At 36.2% G+C, this 26,062-nt stretch overlaps 2 protein-coding genes across 2 annotated transcripts in view; both read right to left on the minus strand.

The window, feature by feature from the left end:
• Positions 1 to 430: 430 nt before the first annotated feature.
• LOC144444875 (uncharacterized) lies at positions 431 to 18,755 on the minus strand. Its single transcript, XM_078134426.1, has 13 exons — positions 18,621 to 18,755; positions 17,997 to 18,162; positions 17,087 to 17,185; positions 16,262 to 16,492; positions 11,913 to 12,128; positions 9,929 to 10,156; positions 9,478 to 9,693; positions 8,341 to 8,589; positions 7,370 to 7,588; positions 6,080 to 6,289; positions 4,481 to 4,684; positions 3,041 to 3,265; positions 431 to 735 (listed from the first exon to the last, which is right to left on the minus strand). Exons 1-13 carry the CDS (start codon positions 18,753 to 18,755, stop codon positions 521 to 523), a joined length of 2,613 nt encoding a protein of 870 aa, XP_077990552.1. The 3' UTR covers positions 431 to 520.
• Positions 18,756 to 25,220: 6,465 nt separating this feature from the next.
• LOC144444876 (glycine receptor subunit alpha-2-like) overlaps positions 25,221 to 26,062 on the minus strand; it is a 14,460-nt gene continuing 13,618 nt past the window's right edge. The window contains exon 8 of the mRNA XM_078134427.1: positions 25,221 to 25,875. Within this exon, the coding sequence (XP_077990553.1) occupies positions 25,651 to 25,875 (225 nt within the window). The 3' untranslated portion in view covers positions 25,221 to 25,650. The remainder of the gene's footprint in view (positions 25,876 to 26,062) is intronic.

Raw genomic sequence — 26,062 nt, forward strand, 5'->3', positions numbered from 1 at the left:
ATATTTCATTGAATGATTAGGTATAATCTTTATTTATTCATATTTCATTGCATGATTAGGTATAATTTTAAATAATTCATATTTCATTGCATGATTAGATATACTTTTTATTAATTCATATTTCATTTCATGACTAGGTATAATTTTTATTAATTCATATTCCATTATTTTATTAATTCATATTTCATTTCATGATTAGGTATACGTTTTAATAATTCATATTTCATTGAATGATTAAGTATAAATTGCATTAATTCATATTTCATTGATTAAGTATAATCTTTATTTATTCATATTTCATTGAATGATTAGGTATAATTTTTATTTATTCATATTTCATTGCATGATTAGATATACTTTTTATTAATTCATATTTCATTTCATGACTAGGTATAATTTTTATTAATTCATATTTCATTTCATGACTAGGTATAATTTTTATTAATTCATATTCCATTATTTTATTAATTCATATTTCATTGCATGATTAGGTATACTTTTTATATATGAAATACTAAGATTACAAGCCATAGACATATACTTCGCAGAAATTCAGGAAGTTTGTCTTATTTTCAAACGTTATTCCAACAAACCGACCGATTATAGGCGTTGCACACTCAAATTCGATTGTTGAGTTGTTTATTTTGTCCCAAACAAATTCTTTGCCACATTGGATATTTTTATTGATGTTTTGATTTGGTCCAACCATGGCCACAAGTCCATTAATGTTATCAGCTGAAAAGATCAACAAATAAAAGAAGTGAAGATTAATTTCAAACTATCAAATTATATCAAAATAGTGCAATAAATAAATAAGAATGAAAAGTTGTATAAGTAATCAGGTAGACGTTCAGCCAGACTTGCACTCGTCCGTGTATTGATTACTGCTGTCAATTTAAATGTCATTATAAACAGTACCTCGATAAGGGGCGAGATCAAAAGATCAATGTACCATAAAATTTTTAATATTTTTAGATATTGGGTGGGAGTGGGGGGGGGGGAGGTTGAACCATTTTAGTTTTCATCCTACAAAAGCGCTTTTTACTTTTAATAGATTCTGTTTTGTACCCCTAAATACAAATATTGATAACAATAACAAATTTCAAATCGAGAAATGAAAAAAGTTTCGCTATAGTAAATGCATGGCATTAGAATGTGGGGAAAGAGAGTTATGTACACAATACTTCTATACATACTGATTTAAAATTGATTGTACTCTATGATACGATTATCATTTTTGAAATAGAACAGATTAGAACAGGGCAAAATAGAATAGAATAGAATAGAATAGAATAGAATAGAACAGAATAGATTAGAATATAGAGTAGAATAGAACAGAACATAGCATTGAAATAGTATGATAAAATAGAATATAGAATAGAACAACACAGAACAGTATAGAACAAGGCAGAATAGCATAGATCAGAACAGACAAGACTGATATAATATAATATGATATCAAATAGAATAGAATAGAATTGAATAGAACACAATGAAATATAATGGAATAGAATATAATAGAGTATAAAATAAATATATGATAGAAGATATTCCATTCGATTAGATTAGATTAGATTAGATTAGATTATATTAGATTAGACTATATTATATTATATTATATTATATTATATTATATTATATTATATTATATTATATTATATTAGATTAGATTAGATTACAATAGAGGAGAGCATAACAGACAAAAGTGGGCGTATTATTATGGTTGATATATGTATCATACACGAAATTTGAAGCTTGCATTTTGTAAGATACAACCTAGTTACCTAAAATAATTAATTATGCAAATTTTTCATTAAAACTGACTAAGCTATGTCAAATATTTAATAGGACATATCCGCTTTGTTATGGTTAATGTATGTACTGAATTGTATTGAAATTGAAGGATGCATTCTTAAGATATAGCCTAATTACCAAAAATAATTAATTATGCAAATTATTCGTTAACGCTGTAAGTTACATCACCAAATTTCATAGGACAAATGTATGTTGTTATGTTGAACGAATATACTAAATTATATTGAAATTGAAGTATGCAGTCTTAAGATATTGCTTAATTAGTTGATTTCATTAAAATATATATGCAAATTTCTCTAATTGAACATTAACAAATCTGGCTCAAAACCTAATCAGGTCTAGCCATTACCCTAAAGATTATATTTCAAATTTCATTATAATTGAGCCAGCCGATTTTTAGCAAATGATGACACAGACAGACAGACAGACAGACAGACAGACAGACAGACAGACAGACAGACAGACAGACAGACAGACAAACAAACACACACACAGACAGACACACACACAGACAGACATTCCTTTTTGATACCTCCCGTACCCTTACGGGAGATAAAAATGTGATACAGATAAACTGATTCTACATGTAGTATACACAAGTTGACTGATCATGTTCGTGCAACGTCATACGTCAGTTTTCCTCGAGCCTCGGGAGAAACTGACGTATGATGCTGCGCGAGCACGATCAGTCAACTTGTCTTTTGTAACACACCTACTACATTCCCACTATCTCAGCACACTGTTCCGTACGTACGTTTAACACATGATGACAATGACGATAGTTCAGAAAATAACACAGTAAAATGGAAACCATAATTCTTTAATGTTAACCAAAAATGTTCATTCAGAATCCTTTTCGCGCATAAGGGTGGCAAATTTATCTTCAGGAATTTGTAATAAAAAACCAACAACATGAAGTTTCTATGCTCATATGACTATTAGAGTCAGAGCCAACAGAAGATGCCATGTCCCGTTTGTTTTGAAAACATGTACGCATGCACTTATGATGTCACCTGTCAATAGCTACTAGTAGCAACTATACAGACAACAGCACTAGCAACTGTTAACCAGTAAAAGTTATTTGTATTTCAATAAACAGCGCAAAAGCTACAGGAAATGTAGTAGGTGTGTTAAAATGATGTATGAATATGGAAATGTAAACATATGGAAATCAGCTAATTTAAGTAAGTATTACTAATCTAACAAAACAGTTCTTTTTACTCACTACAACAGTCTTCCCTATTGGTGACTACAATTTTGTCCACATTGTGATCACTGCCTAAGTCTACCATCCACCAAGGCCCTATTTCGTTTTCGGTCCGTATGCAACTCTCTCCAGATATCCTGTTGTCATGGTTACCATCAACGGCTCTGGCAGGATAACCATCTCCATACAGACTACTCTGGAATGCAAGCTTTGCGAGGGCAAGGTTCACTTTCACTGAAGAGACTGTAATAATTTCAGTAAGAATAATTTCAGTTTGTGTATGTATGTATGTATGTATGTATGTATGTATGTATGTATGTATGTATGTATGTATGTATGTATGTATGTATGTATGTATGTATGCATGCATGCATGCATGCGTATGTATGTACATGTATGTGTGTGTGTATGTATGTATGTATGTATGTATGTATGTATGTATGTATGTATGTATGTATGTATGTATGTATGTATGTATGTATGTATGTATGTATGCATGTATGTATGTATAATAATAATAAGATGATTTGTAATGCGCCTCATCTCCGAAGAGCTCGAAGCGCAGAGGAAGAGTGGATACAGAAATAGTTAATGGAAAAGTGAATTCAAGGTAATGTGTATTAAATAAATGAGAAAGAAAAACAGTTATTAGCAGTTGAACAGGTGAGTTTTGAGAGAATGTCTGAAGGTTGACAAAGATTTCGAATGGCGAAGATCAAAAGGGAGGTGGTTCCATGAAGTAGGGCCAATCGAACTTTTTAGCTCTGCAGACAAGCCGAGTTGCAGCATTTTGTACATGCTGTAGTCTGTCAGTGAGGTGTTTAGGACAACCAGAGAGAAGAGCATTACAATAGTCTAAGCGAGACAGGATGAGTGTGGAGACAAGTGTTTGAGTGGCACTAGAAGTGAGAAAGTGACGAATAGAGCTGATTTGTCTCAGTTGAATGTAGGCGGCCTTGCATGTGCGTTGCACATGCTCGGCCATATTGAGATTGCAATGTATGTATGTATGTATGTATGTATGTATGTATGTATGTATGTATGTATGTATGTATGTATGTATGTGTGTATGTGTGTGTGTGTGTATGTATGTATGTATGTATGTATGTATGTATGTATGTATGTATGTATGTATATGTAAGTGTGTATGTATGTATGTATGTATGTATGTATGTATGTGTGTATGTATGTATGTATGTATGTATGTATGTATGTGTGTGTGTGCGTGCGTGCGCGTGCGCGTGTGTGTATGTGTGTGTGTGTGTGTTGTACATGTAGATTTAGATCCTATATCTCTATTTTTCTGCATTTAGGTAATCGTTCCCAATAAGAACTGAGTACCCGTGCATGACAGTCTCAATGACATTTGACGTAAAATCTGACATCCGACGACAAATGTAACTATTAAAACCATCCCAAGACAACATCTATTAAATGATATAGAGTTGTATAAATTACCTGATACTAACACTTCAACTTCACACAATTGAAGTGCATTGTCTTGACCTTTGACCTGAACACTGACATATTGTCCTATGACATCACTAGCACAGACAAATTTGACAGTTTCATCGTATACTGTATCCAAGTCACATACAGTATTTGAAGTGATGTCGTCTGCTTGATTGCCAACACGAACTTGGTAATCCGGTAACATAGTGTCTGAAATAGAAGACTCAATCAAATTAGAAACTAATGAAATCACTTTTTAATGTATAACATCCACTTATGTTGACCCTTTGAAATTCACGTTTCATATTTCAACAGCTTCAAAATGATAGGTCAGTCGGTTAAAAGATGAAAAACAAACAAATAGTTACTGTAACTAAATGCCTCTCGTACTGTTTTGAATACTGTTGACTATTTCGATAGACAATGTCGTGTGTATGACTGCACAGACAAAGTTTGACATTCTAATGTGACAGATAAAAGTCAAGGTGACAGTCAAGTTATACGATGCAAGCTACAACATGGGTGATTACATTTGCATTGATTATGTGTTTAGTAGACTTGAGTTATGAAGCAGCTTGTAATATGAATAGCTATCTGTATGACCTGTTTCTGAAACCTCCAATAATATAACGTGAGTGACCTGAGCTAAAATGAGGCAATTTCTTCGCAATGAAATGATAGGTGATGTAAATAATTGTCGATTGGTGAAAAAGAAATATTAGCATACAGTATTGCGGATGATTTAAGGGAGATGTATATTGTTACTATAAAACAGATTAATGTGTGCGTAACATTGTTTAGGTTGTGGCTAATCATTGATTATGTAATGTACAAAATGTAAGTTCTTGGTCAAAATCTAACTCTTTCATTCATTTCACTACACTGATGTAGTAAAAATCTTCTTGTGGTTACAGCAGAAAAATTGTGTATAAAAAAATTCATTACAATCAGCCCAGTGGTTTTAGTAGTATCGTGTATACAGAGACAAACAGACAGACGGACAGGCAGACAGACAGACAGACAGACAGACAGACAGACTGACTGACTGACAGTCAGGCAGGCAGGCATGCAGACAGGCAGGCAGGCAGGCAGGTAGACAGACAGAGACAGACAGACAGACAGACAGACAGACAGACAGACAGACAGACAGACAGACAAATGGATAGGACCGGTACACAGAATCTAATCACCATGACGCTATCTCTTTTTACGACAAATACAACCTAAGTGTGTTTACACGTTGTACATGCTGTGTACACTGTTTAATGGTGAGGATGCCTTAAAATGCTATAAAGGGATACTGAATCATTTTATTTATCAATGGTCTCAAATTTTAGTGATAAATGATTATTTCCACTCTGACACATTCATGTGATTTTGTCATTTTTGTCTTTATTAAGGCGTAGCTGATAAAGCAATTAACTGTTATCGTATCCATCCATCCATAATAATTTCAGAACATTTTAGAGGTTGTGATTACAACACTGTATAAACATGTACAATATGTACAGACGAACAACTGAAATTGTTACCCTGCACGACGAAAGAAATAATACCAAAGCCTGTTTATTATTGCTCGGTGTTTTAGTCTACTATAATACTTACAATACTCGCTGGTGAGAATTACTTCCTTCACTTGTTGTTCGAATCCTAAGTCCACTTTCCACCAGGGGTCAACTTCCTTATTGGTACGAGTACATCTACTATGGTCAGTATCGGTATTACCATCTATAGCTCTGTATGGATTGCTACCAAGGTAAGTGCTGCTTTGGGTAGGAAATTTGCCTTCAGCTAGATTGACAAGGGCATCGTATGCTAGAATTTACAAATAAATAAATAAAACAAAAATGCATAGATAAGCAAATAACTGAAAACCATGAGACAGTATGTGTGTACTGAGTTATATGGCGGTATTGTGTTTTAACTACTTACAGTTTGGTCAGGGTGTTTTGGCGAGAAAATATTTATTATTGAAGATTAGCGACTTGATAAGGAGATTGTTTGAAGAACATAAGAATTGTATTTTTTATTGAAACAAGCACATTTGAGGCCCTAAATACTGGACGTATCAAAATATTGGAATATATTAAGATTGAAGATGAGCTGAGCCCCAAGTCCCAGTGTGCAATGTTACCGGAAATTATCTTTCTACTCAGCTTTCCGCTTCCGGTCGACAGTATCGAGTAACTTAATGCTGTTAGTAGTGAATTTGTCACTAATGTTGACTAAGGTAAACATAAACAGTCAAGAAAGATAACCATATACGTGCGAATTTTACTGTAAAATTGTCATATAATGGACAACATGGTAACAATACCACTTGGGAAGGAATAAACTATCATTGATGTATCACTGTGGTTATGATTCGCCCGTCATTTCAATAAGGTGTGATAACTGTCCAAGTTCTTGGGGAAACTAAGTGCAATTAGTATGTTTGCAGGATATAATGAGACGTGGATGCATGCCACCACTTTGTTTGCAAATTGTCATAAGCAACCAATCAGAAATCAAATATGGACACCATTGATGGAAACGATAAGCTTATCGGTATCAGTGCATGTCTTCGATATACAGAACATTCTTACAAGAGTACACCTTGCTTAAACAAATATAATTTTCAATTGGTTTCCGTCAAGCATAGATAAAAAGGGTGGCAGTTTTATTACATATGAGTCTATGTGACTCGAATGTGCAATATACATTTCTTGGTGGAGCCACAGTTTCAAGGACACAGTGAACTTATTATTGATGCATACCATACAGCAGAATGAGATGCTTCCTTCAGAAGTGACCAACAAGACGAAAACATTAAAGGTAAAAGTGTAGCGCCATCATTAGAAAACCTCTACTGGTCTGTTTAATACAGGAAATATGACTATACATATAGATACTTACATGGCGCCAAAACTTCAACTTCACAGATTGTCATATGATCTCTTCTATTTTTTAGCTGAACACTAACATATCTACCCCGAAGTGGACCATTGCAATCAAAAAATAACGTGTCTTGGCGAAAACTGTTTTGATCGTCGTCCACAGGTTCTCCACAAAGCGTGTTTTCACCAATTCTGTCGTTGTTCCCAACTCTCACTTCAGCGCTTAATAGGCGATCCTCTGACATAGGTAGAAAATAGGGTTTATGACTGTGTATGGAAAGACAATGTTATGATCATATGTGTTTTTGTGTATATCTGTGTGTTTGTCTGTGTCTATTTGAAATTGTGTATACGCTTCTAATAAGGTTATCACAAGAACTGCCTCAAAATCACTGGATATCTATTGTTTGTTGAATACATTATCTATTTTTGTCATAATTTGATGATACTGTATTTGCAAAAAAATATTTTGAATTTTCGATCTTACAACCCGTTACTAAATTTAGGTTTCATTCATTCATTCATTCATTCATTCATTCATTCATTCATTCATTTATTCATTCATTCGTTCGTTCGTTCGTTCGTTCATTCATTTATTTCTCTATAGATCTCTGTATTATTTAACGAAATAGTCACATACATGTATGTATGTATGTATGTATGTATGTATGTATGTATGTATGTATGTATGTATGTATGTACGTACGTACGTACGCTCACTCGCTCGCACGTACGTACGTATGCATACAATTCCAAGTGTGTTAGAAAACGCGAGTCATCTCCCGTTATTTCCATAAGGAAGAGGTGTAGCAAGATGCCTTGAATTATGTAGTGGTGTTTGAGATATCATGTAGATATACAGACACAGAGACAGAAAGGCTGACAGACAGACAGACAGACAGACAGACAGACAGACAGACAGACAGACGGACGGACGGACATATACACAGACAAATGCATAATATAACAATCCTGAAGGTAATGACTTACTACAACAATCATGTCTATTGGTGACAATAACTTGGTACACTGGGAAAGTTTGGCCAAGGTCGACCTTCCACCAAGGGTCTGTATCATTGTTAGTCTGTGTACAGCTGTTTTCACTCCAATTTCCATTTGTATTGCCATCTATAACTCTGTACGGGTAGCTACCTTGCCAGTTACTGCTTTGTGAGGCAGATTTACCCAGAGCCACATTACCTAAATGTAGTGCCGTGGCATCCTTTTGGTTTGAACTTGCTAATATAAAGAGAACATACAGAACAGAACATTTATGCTATGAAGGCAACCATTTATGATTCAAGCGCACGGCTGATTTCATTTGGCTGCATTTTTTATAGGGGCCAAAGCAAGTAATTTTCGCCAGTTATGCATTTAAATGGCACATGAGATTTCTCCATGTAACTTACTGTCACATTTTATTGGAAATACATTTGATAAATTCTCACAAATCAGAATCATCGGGGGGGGGGGAGGGTGCTACATACATGTAATCCCTAGGGTGTTCCAAGAGTCGATCATGCGGAAGATGGAAATAGGAAACCGAAGGTAAATCCATGTTACGCTACTCTTCTTCTGACCATGTCTGTTAACCGGACACGCTTTGAATTCTAGTGAACAGGACAATTTCAATATTATAATCAAAGTGTCTACAAACGTGCAAGTATGGAACTGTACATTAGCTAGGAACCCGCTTCAGTAGTACAAGTGCTGCCTGATAAGTTTTGTTTTTACTGTGTTCACCCGTTGGTAGGTAAAGTCTAAAGACAATCTCGAATGTATGATGTTTCTCTTTGTCAATTTACTGTTTTATCACTCTGTCATGAAGCAATTTGAGAAATATTTGGTTTCCTATCTCACCATGATATTGGGCAATTATAAGTAGTTCCGGTATGTTGCTCGAAATAACAACAACGATGTACTGGAAATATATCAAAACCAATCGAATTCTAAGTATAACTTTGTTATAGTATGTTTCCTTGCCAGTATCATCGATGTAGTAGGACACTTCTGGGGAGTACACCAAGTAATTGTCCGTCCGAGAAGTACATAACAGAGTGTCTTTTTAAATCAATGAAATCGACACGGAGCAGTATTATAAATATCAGATGCTCAACGCAATATTACCTTGTACTAAAACCTGAACTTCACACAGTGTAAGATAGTCGGTTCTGTCCTTTAATTGAACACTGACCACGTGTCCAATCGTAGCAGTGTCACAATCCATTACTATTGTGCCAATCCTTGTTTGAGTCGAATCAACCGGAGTTCCACAGAGCATATTTGAGGCGAAATCTGTGCTTTTATTTCCCACCCGAACTTCTGCATTTAAGATACGTTCTCCTAGATTTAAGTGGAAGAACTGTCAACAAAGAAGTGACATTCACAAAGGCCAGCTAGTTATCTTTCAAAATAAAGGTTACAATTGAATTTTAAGTGATCTGAAATCAAACATGATAACAACATCTAAATTGTTAAAAATGAACATTCACAAAATACGGCATTAGTTCATTTTAATAATAACTCCTTTATCATATACACTAACTGAGTTGCAAGAACCCAGGAAAGTTAGACTTACTACAGCAATCTTGACGGTTTGTGATGATTACTTGCTGGACATCATATGAAGTACCCAAGTCGACTTTCCACCAGGCATTTCTGTCGTTTTTAGTGTGTGAACAAGATCCCCCATCCCAAATACCGTTATTGTTACCGTCTAATGCACGGTTAGGATCATTATTAATCCATGAAGAACTCTGAGAAGCCTGTCTGTTGATGGCCACATTAATTAATGCATGATGTGTAACTGTAAGATAAAATATGAAGAGCGCCTAGTCTCATTTCGTGTTGCTGGTGTATGTGTAAGTGAGTATTATGTGTATTTGTGTGTGTGCCCTTGTATCTGCTTACACCCTTTGGCTTCACACACAAACATAAACTGCCGACTAGCTACATACTTTGATTTGGTCACGCTGGCACCAAAGTGTGTGTGTGTGTGTGTGTGTGTGTGTGTGTGTGTGTGTGTGTGTGTGTGTGTGTGTGTGTGTGTGTGTGTGTGTGCGAGTGTGTGTGTGTGTGTGTGTGTGCGCGCGCGCGTGTGTGTGGGTGTGTGGGTGTGTTTGTTTGTTAACACTTAGTGTTTAAAAACTAAATTAAAACTCTTTAATGAGCAACAATATGCATGACGATTGTCAGACGGTCAACTTTGTCTTCCAAAAGTGCTTTCGGTAGATTTTGTATGGTTGCACATAACATGTTAGTATAAATGTGATCGATTGTAACTGCAGAAAAGAAGTGACTGTGACCTACCAAGAGTATAAACACGGCAAAACATTTCAAAATAGTGCTATACAAATGTGCTATGCAAATTGTATGCTAGAATAGTTATATAGTTAATGTAGGAATTTTCACTTCGTAAAAAAATTATATCGCACCTTGTGCCACTCATGGCTTGTGTCTCTTTAATGTAAACTGTTACAGTATTTACTTATTTTAACCAATTCAAGCTTCTTGGAAACTTTAAGCCCATTGAGGTGCAAAACTAGTTGAAGATTCAATGTGTTTTGTACTCCTTTACTCCTACAGAGTACTGTAACATTAAATTTAACATACCCCCCCCCCCCTCACTCCTGATAAGAGAGTTGATTTTGAACTAACTGATAGAGATCATCCTGTATTCACAGGAAGGAGGTCAGATGCCCAGGTTCATAGTCTTTTTGCTCGATGGACCCCCCCCCCCCCGAGAAATTTACCAGGCCCTGACTTCGTCATTTTCCCTTCGTTGACTGGCGCAGAATAAGACAAATCATACATTGAACATTTATCACTTTAGTTGAAGGGTTGGGCGATGAACACTTACGAAAGAGAATCGTCTATCGTCTGCCAGTAGGAGCACCATTGTATGTATTCGTATGTATTCAATAAAATGGCCACGCGAGTGTACCAACGTGTTACACCTTCCGGAAGTAAGTCATTTGAGTTACTCCACACCCATGTATGGATATCGAGTGGTCAGAAGGTATACAGTTTTTTTGACCAAAGTTCGATATTAATTATTTTCGAATTATTTTAAAAACGCTTTTAAAAAATTGAAGAATGAAACAAGACACTTTATTAAAAAATATACTTTCAAATATATATAATCCTTTAAAAAATTCTGGTTTGACGAAATATAAAAAAATAATCTCAAATAAATGAAAACTCGTTTGACTAAAATAATGTTAACATTGAATAAAAGTGTGGATTCCATTAAAAAACACACACATAAACCATCAACATTAGTTTGTAACTACAGCAAATATAAAATGCTATAGCTAACAATTTTGGCCTGAACGGCTTGCTATATACAATAACAAACTGTTACACTTTTGTTTGTTTGGTTGGTTTTTTTTTGGGTTTTTTTGGGGGGTGCTTTTTTTGCGAGCTATTGCGTGAAAAACAGAGACTTGAGCTATGTAGTTTCACATTGATTTATCAAGCAGGAAGCCATGATAAAATTGTTTTATAAAATTAAACATCCAAAAATAAATACCAACTCCTCATCCATTTACAGTTATGCATACCTGGTGCCATCACTTGCACTTCACAGAGAGTGAGAAAGTCCTTCCTATTTTTCAATTGTACACTGACATATCGGCCATATGTAGGAATGTCACAATAAAATATAATTGGCATCTCCTTGTACATATTGTTAGTGACCATCCTCCCACACTGTGTGTTGGTGTTCAAAATATGGCTGTCGTTCCCAACACGAACTTCCGCATTTAGTAGTCGTTCACCTGTCAACGTATAATGATGACAAATCACGTGTAAGATACAGTGCTGACAAATCACATGCATTAAAGGTACAATACTGACCAATCACATGTAGGTACACTGATGACCAATCACATTTATTGTACAATGCTGACCAATCACATGTAGGTACAATGCAGACCAAACAGATGTAAGGTACAACACTGACCAATCACATGTAAGGTACAATACTGACCAATCACATGTAGGTACAATACTGACCAATCACATGTAAGGTACAATGCAGACCAAACAGATGTAAGGTACAATACTGACAAATCACATGTAGGTACAATACTGACCAATCACATGTAAGGTACAATACTGACCAATCACATGTAGGTACAATACTGACCAATCACATGTAAGGTACAATACTGACCAATCACATGTAGGTACAATACTGACCAATCACATGTAGGTACAATACTGACCAATCACATGTAAGGTACAATGCAGACCAAACAGATGTAAGGTACAATACTGACAAATCACATGTAGGTACAGTGCTGACCAATCACATGTAGGTACAATGATGACCAATCACATGTAAGGTACAATACTGACCAATCACATGTAGGTACAATACTGACCAATCACATGTAGGTACAATACTGACCAATCACATGTAGGTACAATGCAGACCAAACAGATGTAAGGTACAATACTGACCAATCACATGTAGGTACAATACTGACCAATCACATGTAGGTACAATACTGACCAATCACATGTAGGTACAATGCAGACCAAACAGATGTAAGGTACAATACTGACAAATCACATGTAGGTACAGTGCTGACCAATCACATGTAGCTACAATGATGACCAATCACATGTAAGGTACAATACTGACCAATCACATGTAAGGTACAATACTGACCAATCACATGTAGGTACAATACTGACCAATCACATGTAGGTACAATACTGACCAATCACATGTAGGTACAATACTGACCAATCACATGTAGGTACAATACTGACCAATCACATGTAGGTACAATGCAGACCAAACAGATGTAAGGTACAATACTGACAAATCACATGTAGGTACAGTGCTGACCAATCACATGTAGGTACAATGATGACCAATCACATGTAAGGTACAATACTGACCAATCACATGTAGGTACAATACTGACCAATCACATGTAGGTACAATACTGACCAATCACATGTAGGTACAATGCAGACCAAACAGATGTAAGGTACAATACTGACAAATCACATGTAGGTACAGTGCTGACCAATCACATGTAGGTACAATACTGACAAATCACATGTAGGTACAATACTGACCAATCACATGTAGGTACAATGCAGACCAAACAGATGTAAGGTACAACACTGACCAATCACATGTAGGTACAATACTGACCAATCACATGTAGGTACAATACTGACCAATCACATGTAGGTACAATGCAGACCAAACAGATGTAAGGTACAATACTGACAAATCACATGTAGGTACAGTGCTGACCAATCACATGTAGGTACAATGATGACCAATCACATGTAAGGTACAATACTGACCAATCACATGTAAGGTACAATACTGACCAATCACATGTAAGGTACAATACTGACCAATCACATGTCGGTACAATGCAGACCAAACAGATGTAAGGTACAATACTGACCAATCAGATGTAAGGTACAATACTGACCAATCACATGTAAGGTACAATACTGACCAATCACATGTAAGGTACAATGCTGACCAATCACATGTAAGGTACAATGATGACCAATCACATGTAGGTACAATGCAGACCAAACAGATGTAAGGTACAATACTGACCAATCAGATGTAAGGTACAATACTGACCAATCACATGTAAGGTACAATACTGTCCAATCACATGTAAGGTACAATGCTGACCAATCACATGTAAGGTACAATACTGACAAATCACATGTAGGTACAATACTGACCAATCACATGTAGGTACAATACTGACCAATCACATGTAAGGTACAATGATGACCAATCACATGTAGGTACAATGCTGACCAATCACATGTAGGTACAATGATGACCAATCACATGTAGGTACAATGCTGACCAATCACATGTAGGTACAATGCAGACCAAACAGATGTAAGGTAAAATACTGACCAATCACATGTAAGGTACAATACTGACCAATCACATGTAAGGTACAATGCTGATCAATCACACGTGAGGTAAAATGCTGATCAATCACACGTGAGGTACAATGCTGACCAATCACATGTAAGGTAAAATACTGACCAATCACATGCATTGTACAATGCTGACCAATCACCAATTGTGCTGCATGATTATATTCTTTGTTACAAGATAGACATTTTTTATTTTCATCTGTGGCAAACATGTGTATCTGCTCAAACATTTCCTGACTTTGTCGTAAAAATGCCAATTTTGCTGTAATATTACGTTTTGGCACAATCCCTCTATGACTGTGATTTTGGTCTACACGATAGACAATTTTAGCTTTGCAGGATTTTACCGTTTGTTTATTTTCTGGTGTTTTGTGAATTCATGAAAAATTAAGTGTCAGGGTGATTTACAGATTTCCTCTAGACACGTCCTTTTGGAGTTGCTACCCTTTCCGTGTACTTCCATGAGTCTGATCAGTAGTTTACACTCACTGCACAATGTGTTAGTTTGGCAAATAACCTGTGAGTTTGTTCCAGGATTAGCAAGCTACTGATTAATGCAAAGCTGGTAAACTCTGATAAGATAGTGATAACAGTAGGAAATTGGCAAAAACAGTGAGAGGAAACAATGGTTATGATGGCAATATTTAAAACTTTGTTTGAAATATAGAGAAATTAAGAAAATAATAGAAATCCGGAAAATCGCGAGAACAAAATCATTTATTCGTGCTGTTCCCTGTGGTATACGGATGTTATATTAAAGTTATTACTTGGAGTTTCACGCTTCTTCTGCGATCATCAGACGTATATTACATTGCGATTGCCAAGGACTATATGTACACATAAGATGTCTGTATATTCATAGCGTAACAAGATGGTTAGACTAAACTACTCCTTATGTGGGTTTTCTTCTATAGCTGGCGAAGTAGAATTTATTGGAGTGACAGCTTTTGGAAACCAGTTCGACTTTCGGATAGTTTGCTTTTTTCAGCAATGGTTATGCATATTTTCTCAGTTAATCACAATTACAACGTTATGATTGATTTTTTTTCTTCATTCTTCAAATGTATTTGGATAACTCTGATAAGTTGGATGTCTTTTATGAATAATTGGTGTATCCAAGACAATATTCAAGTATTCCATGGCTTTCAATATTGTGTATATGGTGTTAGAATATGTGTCTCTAGTGGATCGTCTACATGTCAAAATTTAAAAAAAATATTTGTTTCCGATCACAAAGGTAAGGGCATGAAGTACATGGAAATAAAAGTATCTTGTTACCATTTTATCTTTTTGCAAAATGTTTAGGGTCAGGTGTTTAAACGAGGGTCATTCGGGGTAACAGAAACAAATTTTAACTATTATTTCATTAGGCCTTATTTTCAGAAAAGTGCTCACCATGGGAGTCAAACACTCCCTCCCATACCCTCCCCACAAGCGATAATGGGGATGGTGTTCCTGTTCCAAATCAAAATTGAAGGGGGGGGGGGGCTTCTGGTTAGTATCTCCAAGTATAGGTTACAAAAAACATACATACATACTCACACTCACACACACACACACACACACACACACACACACACACACACACACACAAGTAGAAATGCATAAGGAACTTATAAGTCAGTCCGTACACACACATACATACATACATACATACATACATACATACATACATACATACATACATACATACATAAATGCATGCATACATACATACATACATACATACATACATACATACATACATACACACACACACACATACATACATACATACATACATACATACATACATACATACATACATACATACATACATACATACATACATACATACATACATACAAATGTACGTACATACGTACATACATATACATACATACATACATCATTCACAATCATTCATTCTAAATTATGCACTATTGGTTTGATAAAGTTAATAACAGTTACTGAATAATACACTCACCACAACAGTCCTGCCTGTTGTAAATAATAATATGATGGACAGCATGGACCTGGCCAAGGTCTACTCTCCACCATGCATTTTGGACCCCATTAGTCATTGAACAGCTCTTTTGATGTGCATTACCATTCGTATTATCATCAACTGCCCCTCCCAATGGAAGCCATCCCACCTTGCCACTTTGAGCAATAGGTTTAAAGGCTGCAACATTTACCAATTCTTGCTCCCTTTGAACTAAAACAAATACATGTCACTGCATAAGCATTTGTACAAAATTTTAATCGCTTTCTTTATTAATTTGTAAAATATTTTCCAATCAAGTTCTTTTGTTGATCACTACAGCAGTTCCAAATTCATAACCCCAACTTACTAATAATAGTCCCCGTCCCATGGTGTTTATCATTATTTACCTGTAAAGATCTCAATTGCTTAAGAATTCCTAAGTATACATACATACATACATACATACATGCATACATATTATTATTATTATTATTATTATTATATATATGTGTGTGTGTGTGCATGCATGCATACATACATACATACATACATACATACATAAATACATACATACATACATACCTACCTACCTACCTACCTACCTACCTACCTACCTACCTACATACATACATACATACATACATACATACATATACATACATACATACATACATACATACATACCTACATACATACATACATACATTCATACATACGTGTAGGTACGTACGTACATATGTATGTATGTATGTATGTATGTATGTATGTATGTATGTATGTATGTATGTATGTATGTATGTAATGAGTGAAGAACGGCATTCTTACCGGGTATGTAATTGTAATTTCTTGTGACAATTCCATGTTCAGAGGCATCTACTTGTGCATTATATGGTGTTGGACGTACTCCACTCTGTTGTTTTGTCTCTTGATTTTATGGCCATATTTTAGGGTTGTAAATAAAGAAACACGGAAGTAAATAAATAAATAAATAAATATATAAATAAGTAAACAACAAACAAACAAATCAAACACACAAACACACACACACATATATAATAATAATAATATGTATGTATGTATGTATGTATGTATGTATGTATGTATGTATGTATGTATGTATGTATGTATGTATGTATGTATGCAAGTGCATATGTATGTATTTGTGTTCCTGTGTTTATAATTATGTCGCGGTAATAAAATAATTTCCAAAGTCTATGTATTTACACCCTAAATGAGCCTTGAAAAGGTTACAATTGGTATTAATTTACGGACCACACCCACACCCTTGACCTTGCCTCATGACGACAGAAAAGTCCAATGGGGTAGTTTAACATGATTTGGATGTAGTAGTAAATTGCTAAAAAATTAAAGGTCTTTTCCCAGATTGTATTTGTTACATTTTCAAACAGACTATAAGGCCAAGTCTCGCAATAGATAGTGGATACGGAAACTGACATCAACTTAAAAAGACAAGAATATAAAAGTATGATTCCAATCTGAAATGGCTGTACATCTGATAGGATCTGATAACAACAACAAACAACACATATATCATTTGGAAAACAATGGAAAAACTGAACTAGACACTTACACATGAAAAAAATAAAATAAAATAAAATAATATAAAAAAAATCTACCTACCTCACCTATTTTAAAATTGAATGTAATCGGAATCACACAAATTCGTTTTTTTACGCCTAAGCAATTTTCACATAGAACTGTAGTCTCCACTTACCAAGCCGAAAGTGAATTAATAAGGCTGTTGTTATTTGTCCCAGTACTACGATGGCAGTGATAATTAAGGCCACTTTGTATTTATATGGCATCTGAGTTTTTTCAGTATTTCTACTTTGACCATTGCCAGTTGTCAGACTGACATCAGGCTCGTCATGTCTCGTACTCTGGGAGGAGAAATATAAAGACATCGTTCAGATGTTGCATTCTGGTTTTGATTTGTCGATTTTGGCTTGATCATTTATAAACCATCATCATCACCATCGTTAGCTGCACCATATCCATCATCATCATCATAATCATCATCATCGTCATCATCATCATCATCATCATCATCATCATCATCATCATCATCATCATCATCATCATCATCATCATAAGTAGCGGTAGATATAACACACCACATATTCCTGTGCATGGTTTATCGACATCGTTGGGAAAATAGTTGAGAGTACCAAATAAGAAATGAATACATAGCACTTTAAGATTACTGATCACTGAAACCATTTCTATTTTGACCCATTCCCATACATAATTTGATTTGTTTAAGTTCAAACAAGAGATATTTGGTCAAATTTTATATATTTAATACCTCTAAACTGGCCCTCACAGAGTACAAACTAACTTTCAACTGGCTTTCTCTTGCGCCATTTGTTATATGAGGTATGTAGACTATGTTTTCCAATACTGCACGAAACTTCAACAGTTTCAAGATGTTCAAGATGATACCAGGATACAGTAATGTGATGTACAGTTTCATAGTTATCCTAGCGACTAGTGTACTACTACACACATGTCAGATCCATACAAAATATCGAAATTTTCAACTGTATACAGCAACAGATGGAACGAGGACGGTAGAAATACGCTGAATAAGGAGGGATATATTGATTAAACCACATGTGAACTTACGAAAGATAGGTGGGCGTGCACGTACAGGTAGGTAGGCAGGTATGCGCACAAAGTTATGTTATCTACCCTAGGTAAATTATGATGGTACACATTCATGTGATTTCAAGTATGTAGTTTTTATCATCCTGTCACGTCGATTATATATCGAAAGCTAACGTAAGCATTGTAGGATAAGTTTCAACTAAATTTGAATATGTAATGAAACAAAACAAAAATACTTACATATGAAACACAACTTGCAGTATCTTCACTAAATTCCAAATAGCTGCCCTGTGACATTTCGTCACAACCTACGATATCATAAAACAATTATTTAAGTATCTCATAACGTCTTATTGCAAGTAGCTAGCAGTGCCTGTTAATTTACTGTGATCTCTATTTACCGCAACTGACTTGTATATATTGTTGATGTTGTGTGTAATTAACCATATGGGTGGCATGTTACCTATTGTTGTTGAGAATCTGTAACATGACAGGAGGTACCGTCTTCATTCCCCGCATTTGACATTTTATGTTAGTTTATGAAAATGCATGAAGCTACATCAAATCAAAAGTGATTCTGTCTTGTCCTTACAGGAATGCAATTTATGTCTGGTTTCCAATATTTTCATTCGCCCATGGTCTCTATTAAAGGAATTACTACTTTAAGCTATGATTAACTAATCTCAAGTTAATGATGTCAAAGTGACGTCTTTCTGAAACAATTCTCTGTGCTGCTGACGTCATGTTCTTTCTGTCAGTATGACGACAATTTTTGTGTTTCTTATAACTCAGGTGACCCCGGAATTGTTATTTCAAAGGAGATTTTACAACCAATCGATAACTATTCAAAACTGTCACTTCCATTAAACATATACACAACGACTGATGAGTTAACAAATCTTTTCCTTTCGACCAGTTAACCAACATATCAATTATTAATAGATTAAACTAAAAGTATTCTCGTATAGAATACTTGTTTATAGTCATGTTTAGTCTGATATTGGAGAGATGATCAAACCAAGTGAATGCAGTGTATGTTATTATCAAAATAACCCCAGAACTAATCCCGGATAATTCGTGTACAAACATAATTCTTACAAATAACCCCGAACATTATAAGGTAACATGGTATGTGACTATGACCTCAAAATGTACTTTGCCAATGAACAGGTGCAAAAGTAAAAAAAAACACCCAAGTTTGCGGAGTGTTAGTTAGTGTGGTAACCTTGAAAAACCGGGTATGATGTGGACACCCATATCTCTATCATGCAAGAATCACGTTGATCTCAGCTCACAAAAAAAATACACATTTCTTTTCAACTCTCCAAATTATAAAATACTCAATTCAAACGTTTGACTACTGTCTAAGTGACCAATAGTCAAAATCCCTACGATCCAGTTTGTATCTGTTTCTTCTTGATTTGAAATGAGAAAGTGTGACCGAAATTTAAGTGAACAAATCAACTGCAAAAGTTTAATACTTTTACTTAGAGTATACTTAGAGTCATTACGATTCGTCTGTTGAGCTTTACTCACCGTTTTCCCCAGTTCAACTTGCGAAGTGGAGAATGGTTATCACACTTTAAACGTGGAGGACGAAGACGTAGGATTCCACTTCCCTCGTAAGAAATGCAACGTTACTGTGTTTGTTCTGTTCATTTACCAGCCTCGCACTTCGATAAACGTGTATACTGACAAATGTGCAACTCAGTTCAACGATATAAACAGCTGTGTGAACTTAAAGTGGTCAGGCCAATAAAACGGATGTCTGCACATTGTAGATATCATAGCACTCATTGTTTCACATACACTGACATTTTCATATAGATATAAATCTCCTGACTAAACGTCAGAGTATATATGTTGAGGACAGATTGTGTTGTTTATTTCCTCGAAATCATCAATTATCGGAACTGTCATGAAGAGTTCCACCGGAAACGTTGGATCTTGTTTCAATTTTGAGAACCAAAATAGTCTGGGGCTAAAACCTTTAGTCGTTAAGTGACATTAAAGTGGCCACGTGAATAAGAAAGGGGTTTTATTATGCGATCTTTAATGAGTGAAACAACTTCACAACAATACTATTTGTTTTTCAACTTACTCAACAACTTGGATCAAGTCCTTGTTTGTAGTTTATAGATTACCAAAAGTCCAAAAAATCACTATGTCACATACGAAAAGTCATATTTGACCTTGTCTTTCCACCGGGGTAAATCTTTGGCAAAGGATGTGTAAATGTGGGTAGTATGAGACAAAGTTCCACCTTTGACTTAATTTACCCCGGTGATCTCTCCCCTGGGGATTGTAGACAGTCAGACAGGGATGGTGGTTAGGTGGGTCACAGGTAGGTTGAAGGTTGGGTAAAGGTGGGTAAATTTGACTTTTCGTATAGTGGCGCAGTCCGCATTGCACCTGTCGCTTTTCCATATATTGAAATGTTACGATGTTGTCAAATGTTTGTTTAATTGCTTTTACTTGTGTTCACTTGTGTTAACAAGTGATACTTTAAGTTTACCCAATTTTCTTTTACAAATCACTGTAGCACAATAACACACTTTCTACACACTTAAAAAGAGAAGAATTTTTACAATATCCTATATTATGAACACTGGCTTTGATATATGTAACGTAGTTTTCATGAAGCCGAAAACATTGTAAAATTATATTATTACTCAAGAAATGAAAAAATAAGTACCAATCATTCATCCATGTAGTGATTGTGGTGGTGGTAATTGTGGTAGTGATTGTGGTGGTGGTAACTGTGGTAGTGATTGTGGTGGTAATTGTGGTAGTGATTGTGGTGGTGGTAATTGTGGTAGTGATTGTGGTGGTGGTAATTGTTGTAGTTATTGTGGTGGTGGTAATTGTGGTGGGGATTGTGGTGGTGGTAATTGTGGTGGGGATTGTGGTGGTGGTAATTGTGGTAGTGACTGTGGTGGTGGTAATTGTGGTAGTGCTTGTGGTGGTGGTAACTGTGGTAGTGATTGTGGTGGTGGTAACTGGTAGTGATTGTGGTGGTGGTAATTGTGGTAGTGATTGTGGTGGTGGTGATTGTTGTAGTGATTGTGATGGTGGTAATTGTGGTGGGGATTGTGGTGGTGGTAATTGTGGTGGTGATAATTGTGGTAGTGATTGTGGTGGTGGTAATTGTGGTAGTGTTTGTGGTGGTGGTAATTGTGGTAGTGATGGTGGTGGTGGTAATTGTTATAGTGATTGTGGTGGTGGTAATTGTGGTGGGGATGGTGGTGGTGGTAATTGTGGTAGTGATTGTGGTGGTGGTAATTGTAGTAGTGATTGTGGTGGTTATAATTGTGGCAGTGATTGCGGTGGTCGTAATTGTGGTAGTGATTGTGGTGGTGGTAATAGTGGTGGTGATTGTGGTGGTGGTAATTGTGGTGGTGGTAACTGTGGTAGTGATTATGGTGGTGGTAATTGTGATTGTGGTGGTGGTAATTGTGGTGGTGGTAATTGTGGTGGGGATTGTGGCGGTAATTGTGGTGGGGATTGTGGTGGTGGTAATTGTGGTAGTGATTGTGGTGGTGGTAATTGTGGTGGTGGTAATTGTGGTAGTGATTGTGGTGGTGGTGGTAATTGTGTAGGGGATTGTGGTGGTGGTAATTGTGGAAGTTATTGTGGTGGTGGTAATTGTGGTAGTGATTGTGGTGGTGGTAATTGTGATGGGGTTCGTGGTGGTGGGGATTGTGGTGGTAGTGATTGTGGTGGTAATTGTGGTGGTGGAGATTGACGTGGTAGTTATTGTGGCCGTGATTGTGGTGGTGGTGTTTGTGGTGGTAGTTGTGATGGTGATTGTCATGGCAGTGATTGTGGTAGTGATTGTGGTCGTGGTGGTGTTTGTGGTGGTAATTGTGATAAAGGTGGTTGTGATGGTGATCATAGTATAGTGACTGGTGATGGTGATTATGGTGATAGTGATTGTGGGGATGATGGTGGTGGTAGTGGTGGTGATTATGGTGGTGGTAATTGTGTTGGCGGTGCTTGTGGTGGTAGAGATTGTGGTGGTAATTGTGATGGTGATGAATACGGTGGTAGTGATTGTGGTGGTGGTAATTGTGGTGAAGGTGATTATGGTGGTAGTGATTGTGGTGGTGGTTGTGATCATGGTGGTAGTGATTGTGGTGGTAATTGTGGTGGTAATTGTGGTGGTGGTAATTGTGGCGGTGATTGTGGTGATGGTGATTGTGGTGGGCATTGTGGTGGTAGTGATTGTTGTGGTAATTGTGATGGTGATTGTCATGGCAGTGATTGTGGTAGTGATTGTGGTGGTGTTTGTGGTGGTAATTGTGATAATGGTGGTTGTGATGGTGATCATAGTATAGTGACTGGTGGTGGTGATTATGGTGATAGTGATTGTGGGGATGATGGTTGTGGTGGTGGTGGTAGTGGTAGTGGTGGTAATTGTGGTAGTGATTGTGGTAGTGATTGTGGTGATGGTGGTGATGGGGTGGTGGTGATTATGGTGGTAGTGATTGTTGTGGTGGTAATTGTGGTAGTGATTTTTGTGGTGGTAATTGTGGTGGTAATTGTGGTAGTGATTGTGGTGGTGGTGATTATGGTGGTAGTGATTGTGATGGTGGTGATTGTGATGGTAATTGTGGTAGTGATTGTTGTGGTGGTGATTATGGTGGTAGTGATTGTGATAGAGGTGATTATGGTGGTAGTTTTTTTGGTGGTGGTTGTGATCATGGTGGTAGTGATTGTTGTAGTAATTGTGGTGGTTGAGATTGTGGTAGTAGTGATCATGGTGTTAGTGTTGTGAATTTGATTGTGGTGGTGGTAATTATGGTGGTGATTGTGGTCGTAGTGATTTTGGTGGTAGTGTTGTGATGTTGATTGTGGTGGTAATTGTGGTGGTGGTGATTGTGGTGGTAGTAGTAGTTGTGGTGGTGATTTTGGTGGTAGTGATTGTAATATTGATTGGTGGGGGTATCTGGTAGTAATTATGATGGAGATTGTGGTCGAAGTGATTGTGGTAGTGATTATGGTGGTAGTGATTGTTGTGGTGGAGATTGTGGTGGTGGTGTTTGTGGCGATAATTATGGTGGTGGTGGTGATTATTGTGGTGGTGATTATGGTGGTGGAGATTGTGGTGGTAATTGTGGTTGTGTGGTGGTGATAGTGATTGTGGTGGTGATTGTGGTGGTGGAAATTGTGGTGGTAATTGTGGCAGTGATTGTGGTGGTGGTGACTGTGGTAGTAATGATGGTGATTATGGTGGTAGTGATTTTGGTGGTAATGATTGTGCTTCGGGTGTTTGTGGTAGTGATTGTGGTGCTAGTGATTGTGGTGGTGGTGTTTGATGCGGTAATTATGGTGATGGTGGTGATTATGTTGGTAGTGATTGTGGTGGTTGTGAAGTGGCAGAGAATGATGAATAGGAGGAGGAAGAAGATGAGGAGGAGGAGGATGAGAGGTTGGCGAGAGGGAGGGAGAGGTTGGAGGGAGGGAGAGGTTGGAGGGGGAGGGAGAGATAGGAGAAGAGAAAATGGAGAGGAGGTGATGATCATGATGTGAAAAACGCACTGTTTTGTGTGAAAGTGTTTGAACTTTGAAGGCATGTGTATACAATGATGACTGATATCACGAACAGTAAATACAATATGAACATATTCTACAATATGTATGCATAACATACTCGCACCGCATCTATTTATATATGTGAAGAAAAAAAACATTTCGCACTTCTCCAATCATGATTTATTAAAATGAAAATGTTTATATACAAGCTACAAAGATAAACACAAACAAGGTTTGTTAGTTACTCAAACATGCATTCAATAGGTCAGGAGTTCAAAGGTTAAAAATATATCAGAGGCATTTAAATTACAGCTTTTCATAAGTATTCATTGTGACTTATCACTAGTAAACTTGAACATGATATTTTATAGTTGGTTTTTAACCTACGCAATTATCCTCCCTTGTAATTGATGTCATCGGTCTGTCTGTCTGTCTGTCTATCTGTCTGTCTGTCTATCTGTCTGTCTGTCTGTCTGTCTATCTGTCTGTCTGCCTGACTGACTGACTGACTGACTGACTGACTGACTGACTGACTATGTATGTATGTATGTATGTATGTATGTATGTATGTATGTATGTATGTATGTATGTATGTATGTATGTATGTATGTATGTATGTATGTGTGTGTGTATGTATGTATGTATGTATGTATGTATGTATGTATGTATGTATGTATGTATGTATGTAATATTATTTCTACCCTGTCAATAGTCTTCTTTTCAAAAGCGCTATCAGCGGATATATAAATAGACAATCTTTCTTATTTAAGAGGTTCAGATAAAGGTAATATGGGGCACCATAATTGATATAAATGATGTACATTGTAAATTGAAGTTGATTAAGTTAATACTAAAATCTTACCATCCAATATCAGAAACAGTAACTACATTGCTTCGGAATATGTAAATATCTGTTATTTATAAAAATGTGTGGCCATTGTACCACCTGAAACATAATCGACCTTGTCTACATATGACGACGTCATATCTCCTGTCCAAACTATAGAGTAGCCATAGTTTGGATGGAGACAATGCTATTAGATCCATAATATTATTTCTCTCAGTACAGGATATGGGCAGAAAATACATTCCCTATCTCACAAGACCGTCTGCCACTTCAATATCCGCTTCCCGCGGGATTTGCCAATACTTCAACTTGAATCCATATTTCACGTGCAGATACATTGTAATTGCCGCCATCTAGAGGAGTCACACTCAAAGCTAATCTATGATAGCCATTGTAGATAAGTTGGCCAATAAAATAAGTTGAAAATCAAGAAGGCAACTGGAAACAAAAATCTACTAAAATAGTCAATGTCTTCTGGCTTTGACTGTTCAAAGTAGCGTTGCACATGTGTATTTATTCCCATAATACTCTTCCTCGGATTCTTCCACTTTGATTGGGTTTCTATGACAACATCTGTTTTAGTTTCCGATTCTACGTTGTTGGACTAAAAGAAGAGACACATATTTAGATGAGGCATAAGTATCAATAACTTGATGTATTGATGCCATGATTTGATTTTCAAGTTACCTAACATACCAGTTCTAATGCCATGTATATTAGTTTACTTTAAGTTCTTTTTTTGTTTATTTGTTTTTATTTGCGGGTTCTCTGAAACTTTACAAGTCTATATA

Source organism: Glandiceps talaboti, chromosome 13 (genome assembly GCF_964340395.1).
Source record: "Glandiceps talaboti chromosome 13, keGlaTala1.1, whole genome shotgun sequence".
Taxonomy (NCBI): domain Eukaryota; kingdom Metazoa; phylum Hemichordata; class Enteropneusta; family Spengelidae; genus Glandiceps; species Glandiceps talaboti.